General features: G+C 37.1%; 1 protein-coding gene across 1 annotated transcript in view; it reads right to left on the reverse strand.

The window, feature by feature from the left end:
* Window positions 1-5786: 5786 nt before the first annotated feature.
* pptc7b (protein phosphatase targeting COQ7 b) overlaps window positions 5787-11679 on the reverse strand; it is a 16189-nt gene continuing 10296 nt past the window's right edge. The window contains exons 4-6 of the mRNA XM_016481664.1: window positions 9314-9437; window positions 8330-8459; window positions 5787-8217 (exon numbers count right to left, since the gene is read on the reverse strand). Of these exons, the coding sequence (XP_016337150.1) occupies window positions 8159-8217; window positions 8330-8459; window positions 9314-9437 (313 nt within the window). The 3' untranslated portion in view covers window positions 5787-8158. The remainder of the gene's footprint in view (window positions 8218-8329; window positions 8460-9313; window positions 9438-11679) is intronic.

Consider the following 11679-nt stretch of genomic DNA (forward strand, 5'->3'; position numbering starts at 1 on the left):
TTTTTCCATAACATGTGATAAATTATTTAATATATCCAGTGGTCCGATGTTCTCCTGCCAGCAAATGTTTCCTCTCACTGGTGTGATTCCTCCATAAATATACCTATGTGCCACATTAAAAAAAACTCTGTGATTGTGAAAATACACAAAAATGTGTTGTTTTATCAGCCATTCCTCTTATGTGTCAGTTCTAGAGAGGTTAAATCCTCTCGTGCTACCAGTTTATATTCATCACTCTGAATGTTAATTTGAATAATAAACTCACCAGTTACGTAATACTGGAATCTATGCATCCAAACTATTTGCAAACAATATTTTTATTTTCAAATATGCACACATTATTAAACAAGTTACAGTTAGTCCAAAATGATGCTGCTACACTCTCAGGAAAAATGGTACAAAAGTTATCACTGGGGTGGTATCCTTTCAAAAGGTACAAATATGTGCACTTAGTTACTAATATGTATATTTTATGTATTAATATGGGGTAAATAAGGTACAAAGGAATACCTTTTAAAAAAAAGGTACTGCCTTAGTGACAGCTTGTTTTTTTCTGAGGGTCTAACCCCACATTTTATCATCTCTTGCTACTTATAAGGCCTAAAATGCTTTAGCTCCTGATTCCTGTGTATTTAACAGATCTTTTATCATGCTACAATCCACCACATTCTTTATGGTCACAAAAATCTCGACTTTTGCTAGTACCTAGGATAGCAAAGTCCATTATAGGAGGTTGAGCAATTTTGCATTTAGCATCTAAACTCTGGAATAGCCTTCCTTATAATATTTGGGGGTCAAACACTCTCTCCCAGTTCAAAACCAGATTAAAGATGCACCTATTTAGCCAAGCATTCACTCATCTTGCACTCCAGTTATATCTGATTAAATGCACAATACCTTTTCCTTGAAATGAACAGCAGCAGGATGAGCAAGGTTTGTATATCCTTATTAAAGAATTAAGTTTTTAGTTTATAGAAGTTCCCAAAGGATAGGAACACTTTTAAGGTTATTTATTGGAATCTGAGATTCTATGAAGAACTTTTAACATCCATAGAACTTTTCCATTGCACAAAAGGTTCTTTATAGTGCAGATCTACCCATCATTATTTAATCTAAACGAACTGATGCAGCTTTGCAGATCATGCTCTAAACCTAACAGTTTGCAGGAGGTTAGGCCAGGCTCTGTCCACTCTTCACACTGTCTTACACGTGTAAACATTTCATTTATGGGTGATTTTTCCATTTTTTTAAATCTTGAAAAATAAATGTGGATATGTCATGTTAAAACATTTATCACATGCTGTGTAATAAAGATCTGATCACAGGCTTGGACCAGCGGTGTTGTTATTGTTGCTTAAATCTAAAGTTATTTAAAAATGTTTTGGGGAAATGAAGCTGAAATTAAATAAATAGTGTAAAATAGTGTACAAATATTACTGTAAGCCTGCAAATGGATTTTGATAATGTTTGTGACAGTAATGTTGTGTGATGCTAAGAAAAAGTGTAGAATAAAAACTCCAGAAGCCTTGGAAACTTGGCACAAGTTAATTTATTTTGAATTTTGAAAAAATAAAATAAAAATTTTTTTCAATTTCTGAATAACAACAAAATTAACAGACAAGACAAAGTTAACTCATGAGATATGAAAAGAAACTTTACTTCACATATTTGTTGTTATTATGGATAAATAATTCTGGAAAATCTGTATGTAAAATCACAGGGATAACATTGAATCATTGATGCGCCTAGTACGCCACAGTTACAGTTGTCAGTCCAGGACCTAAAACATTCCTTTTCACGCCAGGATTTATATTTTGAATAGTTTAGGCTCTGTTTATAATATAAAACTAATTGTAGAAAAACTTTCAGGCTAATGATCAGTTAAATTCAGTGATCACTCACCCATGTCAATTTGTGGTGCCATCAATCCTCCACACTCCTCCTGTCTTTATCAGACCAATCCAAAAATATTTAGAAACAGCAATCTTCTTTTAAAAATCATGTAATGACAACATGTATGCTTGTGATACTTTATGCCTATATGTGTTTAGAGTTCAAATTCACCGGACCACCTTTTTAGGGTCAAATAAATATGCAAACAATTCATATGCTCATATGCATCAATGTATATAAACAAACACTCAAAATCTTTTTCTTTGTCACTCACATGTTCCTCTCTGCTGTTTATGATCACCAGATCTGCTCCTCTCTGATGACAGTCTAGTCTGCTGTCACTCCAGCTCTTCCTCTCAGGTGAAATATAATAAAAGCTGAAGTTGTAGTAAATCCATTTAAAGTTGTCAGCACGCTGATCTGTTAATAGAAGCTGTTATTAAATAAGTATTAGAGAGAAACTTACCTTGTTCATAAAGCCAACGATGCAGTAGGAACTTGTAATTCTCTAACTGCTGTCTTTCTTCAGTCAGGTTATTGTTGTGGTTCAGTATCTGCTCATATTTGGTAAGGATCTGCTGTCTTTCTTCAGTCAGGTTACTGATGTGAGTTAGTAACTGGTTTCTCTCGGTGGTGAAACACACACACAGCAGGATTACAGCAGTCAGCAGAAGAAAACACAGCAGATCCTACTATATATTATATACCAGCTGGATGGCAAAAAAACAGTGCTAGTAGTACCTCAAAAGTAATTGGAATCCAAAAATAACTACTGACCATGCCAACCAAGAGTTGAAACATTTTTGAATGAGGAAAAGGAGGGATACAGTGAGCGTCAGGTTGCTTCCAATCTTAAAATTTCAAAGACAGCTTCAAAGACAGCGGTTCATAAGAACAAGGTCAAGCTGCAGACGTTGGGAACAACAAAGCTACAGAACGGCAGAGGGCGAAAACGACTCTCCACTGACTGGGATGACCGCCAACTCATTCGAATGTCACTCAACAACTGTAGGATGACATCAAGTGACCTACAAAAAGGATGGCAAACGGCAGCTGGGGTGAAGTGCACGGCGAGGACAGATCAAAACAAGCTCCTAGGGGCAGGGCTGAATTCCTGCAAAGAAAAAAGCCCTTCATCAATGAGAAGCAAAGAAGAGCCAGGCTGAGGTTTGCAAAAGACCATAAGGATTGGATCCAAGCTTTGCCCAACACCTGGTCATCTAATGGTTAGACGGAGACCAGGAGAGGCCTACAAGCCACCCACTGCAGGGCTGTACGTTAACTTTTTTTTCACATAGCACTGGTGCTACAGAGGTTGAAAGTTTTGTAGCACAGGCCAAAAAGTTGTAGCACACGTATAAAACGTCTGTTATCATGTCTGAAAACAAACACAAGTAATGGAGTTCATCACTTAAACAGGCACTAATGTTCCATACAGAGCACAAAAAATACAAACCATCACAAAAATTGTTTTAGACAAAGTTTTCTTAATTTGCTAAAAATGGAAGAGTGCAGAAACATAACACCTCTTACACCTTAACAAAATATACAATAAAAAACAATGGCAGACATTTAGGCAAAGTGAGCAAAGATAAAAATCTTTGCTTCAAAATATCTTCTTTTGTGTTCAGCACAAGAAATAAATTAATACATATATGTCGCACTGTACAGCCCTGCACTGTGAAATTTGGTGGAGGATCGGTGATGTTCTGGGTGTGCTTCAGCAAGGCTAGAATCAGGCACATTTGTCTTTGTGAATCAAGCCACGTACAAGGTTGTCCTGGAAGAAAACTTGCTTCCTTCTGCTCTGACAGTGTTCCCCAACTCTGAGGATTGTTTTTTTCCAGCAGGACAAAGCTCCGTGCCACACAGCCGGGTCAGTCAAGGTGTGGATGAAGGACCACCAGATCAAGACCCTGTCAAGGCCAGCCCAATCTCCAGACCTGAACCCCATTGAAAACCTCTGGAATGTGATCAAGAGGAAGATAGGTTTTCACAAGCAAAGCCAAGCTGCTTGAATTTTTGTGCCAGGAGTGGCATAAAGTCACCCAACAGCAACGTGAAAGACTGGTGGAGAGCAAGCTGTGATTGAACATCAGGGCTATTCCACCAAATATTGATTTCTGAACTCTTCCCAAGTTAAAACATTGGTATTGTGTTGTTTAAAAATATGAACTTGTTTTCTTTGCATTATTTGAGGTCTGAAAACACTGTATATTCTTTTTTGTTATTTTGACCAGTTGTGATTTTCTGCAAATAAATGCTATAAAAGGCAATGTTTTTTTTTTTTTTTAATTTGGGAGAAATGTTGTCAGTAGTTTATAGTAAAAAACTAAAATGTTAATTTTACATAAACACATATAAACACAAACCTGATAATTTTGCATTGGTCTCTTAAATTTTCCAGAGCTAGCTAGATGGATGGATGGACGGATAGACAGATGATAGATAGATAGATAGATAGATAGATAGAGTACTGATTTGTTACTGAGTACTTGAATTGAGTACTGATATAGAATTTACTTTAATTCTTGCCTGAACTAAATTAATGTAGAAATTACATTTGTTTTTCCATAGTAAATAAAAAGTTAAAATCATTAATACTAATGTGAAATAAATACATTGAAGGTTCAGGTAAATTTCAAAGAATATTCATATCATGCAAAAACACAGTGACACAATAATAAGTCGTATTTTAGTATAAATACTATATTTTTATTTAAATATTTTACAACTTGGAAAACATATTTACAGGAACTTTTCTTGCATTGTTACACTGTACACACAAAAAGTATGGTTCTCATTCGCACAATGTCTGCTTAAGAGACAGAGATTCATCTTGACTGCAGAAGCACCATAGAAACCATTAAATGAGAGGACAGATGATACAACCAGAATCAAGGACACTGCTGTAAGCGACACCCAGATGAGACACGCAAGCCTTGCCACACAAAGGCCTCTGAATGGGACAGTATGATAATTTAAGGCGCAAACGGCATATTGATTTGTATGATGGAGCCACTCCTGGTTCACTCACAGTGAAGCACAGACCTGAGTGGCGTTCAGTCACTATCAGCCCAACTCGTGGAGGCAACTCTCCTGTTTTGAAATGATGTAGGAAAATTGCACTAGAATTTATAAAAGCACGTCTGCCATAACAAGAGAATTTGGAAAAATGTGTGTTGTGTGTGTAGGAAACAAAGTGGCACACGACATCATCTCATGCAATGACACTAACGGTGAAACGTGTCATTTATGCACCACCAGTGACGCCAAACAGAATTGCAAAAATAATGTTTTCAAGCAAGTTTCTTTGGCTTTGTTTACACTGTACACAAATTGGTTTTTCATATTCTATCTCTGGGACTGATTTTTTGCACTAGCATTTTGTAAGTGAAGAAGTCACATCGGTGTATTCAAACAGTCAATATCCAGTGTTATCAGTTGGAATACCAAAATAACTTCTCAAACAACCATTGAGAATAGCTGTCAACGTAAAGAGAAGACATAAATTCGAAAACTTGACTCTTGGGGAAAAAGTGAACAAAAATGTGAATATTGGGACAGATTGAACAATACAGAATTTTTATGACATTGCATTTGTCTTTTGTATGATGTTGTTTAGATCAGGATTTTAAAATGATTTTATTTATCATTTACATTTTTGGGTGTTCCTAATAAATATTTTTTATTTCTAATTTATTTTATTTATTACTTTCCTGATCCAAAATAAATAATCCCAATTCTTATTGCCCATCTGAACAAAGCCAAACACTTTCATTACTCAAACTGTAAAAAAAATAAAAATAATGCAATTCAATTTGCTGCCTCTAGAGGCGCTGATATCACACACACGCATCACCACTGACTAAAATAAAAAGACAGCTAAAACATTTTCGACCTAGATCACACATTTTTAATGGTCAAATACACAACTGATCTTAATATCCGTTACACATGACTGGCTGTTTAGTTGATTTTCATTTCATTTATTTATAAAGCAAAGCAGACATGGGACACGATGGTGATTCTGGCAGATACTCTCAACATTTAACAATTCATCTGCGGCTTTTGTAAATGACAGTGAGACATCGGGTGAGAATACCTCGGTCATAATGGTCTTATGGCTTTCGTGCTTTGGTTTTCTTTACCGATTACACAATGTGGATCGAGATGTTGATTTCAACATGACCACAACCCACAAGATGTTACACGTTAATAAGAGACCACAGTTCTGGTCAAATTGTGTTGCAGGCACAACTGAGGACTTGATTATAGTCCTCTTTGTCTGTCTGTAGAGCCATGCCTTTGTGGGACATATCAGTTTGGCAAACCTCACAAAACATTGAGTTCCATGTTTCGTTACACAGGATTTCAAATATGAAGCTTAAAAGCACATTTATTCATGGGCTATACATATATCAGTCATTTTTACCCAACTGAATGCATACTTGACTGAGGTTTGCCATCCTGGGCATGCGCAATATTTCACAGATATTGGAGAACCAAAACTAAAAAGACATTTTAAATATCTGTATTTCTTAGTTTTTTTCCAATCTCAATAAGCTGGACATATATTGTATAGTTAATGCTTTTCATAGAATCAGTGTTCCATTTTATCCAAAGACTGCAAGCCAATCACACTCAACGGTCTGCATGAATTGTCACTTTCGTGAAATAAAATCGCCATCAGCTCACCCATTTTTTTTATTGTACAGGTAAAAACATTCTTATAAATAATGTAGTCACTCACACATTTATAATTTACAAAATTAAAGCAGCACATGAATGTGAAAAAGTTCTCTAGAACCAATCTAGAGCGACACTGGAAAAAAACAAAGCGTTAGATACCCTTCAATCAGTTAAAAAAATAACCCAAGCCTCGCTAGGGAGCACAGAAAACACCGAAAGGCCTAACGGTCGATTCGTAAAGACCAGCGTTCCCTAACTTCTGCATTCTGTTGAATCTTGTCCACTAAAAGCTAAATATTTATAAAAAATAAAACATTTATTTATATACCTGACCTTTCAATTCATAAAAAGCATTGCCAGATGCTAGCCATTTGTGCGTGTAGACTTTCAAACTCAAGGGTCGAGAGGTGAAGTCATGTAAATATACATCCAACACGCATTCACAGTCAACATCCACCATCCCCGTGAGCGAGTGTATCTGTCTATCAGCGGATTGTGACATTCTCTGGTACAGACCTTAGTCAGGTTTGACGCCATAATGAAAACGAGGATGTGAAGGATAGACTTTACAAAGGCATGCAATATATAAAGGTCCAAGATCATGTAACTTTCTAACATTGAAAGCTGTTTTATGGAGTTTTTGTCTATTGAATGTTTTTCGGAAAGACGTTTCATCAGCTAAACAATCAGTATGTAGTTAAACAACAGTACCACCCACTGAAAGCGCTGTACTTCTGTCCCTCACAGCCTCATTTTCATTCCTGTGAAAACTTAAATATGGCGCGACCCTGACTAAGTCTGTGATGTCTGTGCAGTTTAGTTTCTATCTTATATAACCAAACACAAGCTGTACATTTATAGCCCATCTCCTTCATGCCTTTGAACTTGCAATCCATCATCGGAGACCTCACAAAGTGACGGTGTAGGTGAAGGTTGTCTAACTAGAGGCAGATATGCTGGCTGAACAGAACTAGCCAGCACGACCTAAAGCATTTGCATTTCCCAACAGGTTTAAATCTAGCCAGGCCTCCTTCTGAACTATAACCTACCTTTCTGTTACAGCTTAACCAAAGTTGACCGACAAGCAAACGGGACACGTAATACACGTACACACAAACAAACATAGAGGTACTCCAGCTCATAGCGACTTCAGAGACACTTAAATTCTCTTTCAAGACATAGACAACCAAGTATTTAACAACAACTTTTCATTTGCACAAACCACACAAGTGAATATAACAGCTTCTTCAATAAGAAACCAATTTTTGTGGGTAATGCATGGCTCTCCTTGCCTTTTGGAAAACTAAAATGACTCCAATTCACAACACGGGTTGAAGATTCCCAAAATCCTTTTGGACACAAGTAAGGTCGTCAATTTTGGACTGTTTCTACCGCTTGCATCACCACCCACGCCAACGAGTTCACACTATCCTCCTCCCTGCGTTGACTGGAGATCTACTCGAGAAATGGAAGAATGGAAAGGGGTGCTAGGAGATGTGAGAAGGGGAGCAGTGCAATAGGACAGGGGTGGAAGACACAGGAGTAAGAGAAGAGCGAGCTCCACTGAGCACGCTCAGTCCGTGTATTCTGCCACGATGGACAGAAGCACTGTGATGTCGTCAGGCTTCCCCCCTGAAATGAAAACAGACCAATTACAAGGTCAGTACAACTGATTATGGATATTCAAAGAGGTTTTGGGATAAGAAGGGTAATGGAAATCAAGAACCTCTTTTTGAAGACTCACCTCTTACATTCAACCCGTTGTCACAGGCAAACTGGGCGAAAGGGGACATGTAGTTGGGGTCATAGGCCAACTCGTGGGCCTGTTCAGCGATGCTGCGGGCAGTCTGCTGGATACTATCATAGTTGGTGTTCTGGAGATAAATAAAATGAAAAACGTGGAGAGTACCCACTGATATTATACCGATATATCGGCCAGGGAGATTAATTATATGGCTATTTTGAGATCATCAGCATGGGCAGATTGTTGGAAAATTTGGTTGGAAATCATACTAATAACCAAGTATAGTGTTAGACCGATATATCAGGCAATTTTATTCTAAGATTATCAGTATCAGTCGATAACACAGCCCTGCATCTTGAAAAAAAAATCTGCTGTTTGCAAAAAACCTTAATATTGCCAAAATTGATCATTTTGTGTTATCAAAAGCATCAGTTTTAATGACAAAAAGTACTCCAAATGCATCATTTAACATAGAATCTGCAAAGGAGTGGGAAAAAAATGAAAATCAGTATAAGGCATAAATTAATGTCTTCACAATCATTTATACATCTGCAATTTGGCTGAGAATTGAAGAGACGGTTGTAACCTGGCCCAGAAGAAGACAGGAATCATGTCTTTGTATTAATACAAGATTTCCTCACCTTACAAATGGATGTCAAAAGCAAAAATGCTATGAAAAGCATCCTACTTTGCGAGAAACTATGACATGCCTGAGAAAAACAGGCACTATTTTTAGAATCAGTATCCCGAAATTAGTAAGAAAAAAGTACTGGATTTCATTCAGCAAATATGATGCAGGATGGTGTAATTGTTGACACTCGTCCCCTTGGGTCCAATTTCGTCTAATTTGCTATCATAACACTATCATATACAAATTGGTAATATACTGGCCACACAAATCTCTATAATATTGGTATAAGCCAAAAACCAAATCAGTTGACTGTCACCCAAGTACTTCACATTTATTGCATGTATTGTCTGTACCTTGAGTTTCTTGAGTTCTTGCAGGATCATGTAGTCAGGCATGTTGTCAAAGAGGCCGTCAGTAGCGGTTAAAATAATGTCCCCTAACTGGACATCAAAGGAGGAGCTATCTGACACCTCAGGACTGAAAGAGACAGATAGAAAGACATAGTTAAACCAAATATAAGACCTACATGGCACATGCCAACGCTCTACAATACCAGTGTATTTTAATTACTATGCCACCCACATACCCACGATTGATGCCAAGTCTTGAACATTGTTATGAAAAATAAACGTAACCTTCTGAATTACACTGATAAATAACAAAAAAACAATCCAATATGTTAAGCATAAATGATCTGCAGTTCTCAGATTAATGTCTATGGGCAACAATCCAGTCATTTTGTAGAAATGCTAATGAGAAGACAATGATCTAGTCCACTAAATTAGACTAAGACACTTGATCAGGGTTGAAACTCAAGCAGTAGCACAAAGAGGGTAACAGGGCAGAGATCAGCCTGACTTAAACGGAGGGTAATGGACACTTGGGGTTAAGAGAACTCGTCCAGACCCAACATGACCTCGGGACCAAATCCAACAGTCAGGTTGTTTTCTTAGAAACCAGACTGGCCTCTTCAAACTCCAAATACTCTGAGTTTTAGTTTAATCTGTCTTAGTGCATTGGGTAAGTATTGGCGCTCTGATTATAGGTCACATTTAAGAAGGCAAAAAGGGGACATATACAGTTTTTACTAAAGGTGCAGTCACATTTACCTTTGCATGGCAAAGTCCCACAGATTAACTACATTCATCTCAAAAGGCACAAATGAGGCAAATTTTTCCCCTACACAGATTTTGCATCGGATTCAAGTACTGCTGGGCGATATACCGGTTCAAATGGTAAACCGGTTTGAATTACGCACATGGTATGAATTTTTAAAAAAATGGCACAAGTGGCTAAGCAACATAGACAGCATCGTGAAACTTGTAAGTCTACTTCAGGTTAGAGGACCGTTCAAACAACAAAGTACAAAGTCACTTTCTAGAAGCTTCACTATCTCTGTTCCTCTGTGATGGAACAAACTTCTACATGATGTGCTTAGACTATCGCAAAAAGTTCAAGAAGACACCTCTTTCACTAGCAGTTAACTCTAACCTCAACAACAGGGGAACTCTAGAAACTTGGTACTAAGAATATTGTTGCCTCTTTATGATAAATTGTTTCTCAGATTAATTTTCTTTGGATAAAAAAGCATCTGCAAAATGACTAAAATGATCAGTCATTTCGATCTCAGAAGACTTGCAACACCTGAGCTCTGTCTAGATTTCAAAATTCAACATTTACATTTTTGAGTTCCAGGTTAACATGGAACTCAAAGGAGGCTCCAAAATGAATATAAAAATTAATCTAAAACTATAGGTAAATGGATATTTTAGTGCAAGTGAGGCACACTTAGAACCCAACACTCAGGTCAGATTCCCTGCTGCACATGAGAAAGTTAGATGAGAGTTTTGTGTGGAGGTCTGCCATAACAGACTCCGGACGACATAAACTAAAGGTCCCACATAAATTTAGCAGGACATGTGGAGCTTAAAATAATCACGCCCTCTACTGGTACTTGAAAAAAAAAAATGTAAACAAGTGTTCAGCACAATGCTGACTGGCTGAAAGAAATGGTTTTGCTTCACCGCCCTCTCTCTTTGATTGGAGGTTTTGGGTATTTGCGCATGCATGTTTGGATGTGTGCTTCTGGCAAGACTGCGGCAGTGAGGAACTAGAATCACAAGGCCTTGACATTCAAGATTTGGGCCAACACTCACACACCGTGCTTTAGGCGGAACTCTTTGGCTGTTCTCACTTCTACAGGGTTCAGGAGAATCTCAACTAATACCTGCTATCGCTGAAAAAGGAAAAACAATGCATATTCAATATTCCTAGAAATTCAGAAATTTTTCAAATGGTTTAAAAAAAATCATACAATTCAAGACTAAAACAAAAATGGTGTAACCATGATCAAGTATTAATATTTACCTTACACCTTAAATATATGTTTATGCATGCAATTAACTATTTTAAATTATCTTATTTTGTTATTAACTCAGCGTTTTTAGAGGTTGTGTGTCATTTTACAGTCTCCACTTTACTTGATTTATTGACCCTGACAAAGTCAAAGGCGTCTGCATATGACATAATTTCCTGTTTTTCTTTTCCTTTCAGCATGTTTCTGCACATTGGTTGCATCACATGACTTCGATTTAGCAAATGTTTTACAATTGTTAATAATATTTTACCAAAACTTCTTAACTGCTGAAACAATAATTATATATAATCTAATATAATAAAGATATAATCTTACTACAATACCCCCCCCCCCCCAAAAAGT

This window comes from Sinocyclocheilus anshuiensis, unplaced genomic scaffold, assembly GCF_001515605.1.
Source record: "Sinocyclocheilus anshuiensis isolate Anshui unplaced genomic scaffold, SAMN03320099.WGS_v1.1 scaffold914, whole genome shotgun sequence".
NCBI lineage: Eukaryota > Metazoa > Chordata > Actinopteri > Cypriniformes > Cyprinidae > Sinocyclocheilus > Sinocyclocheilus anshuiensis.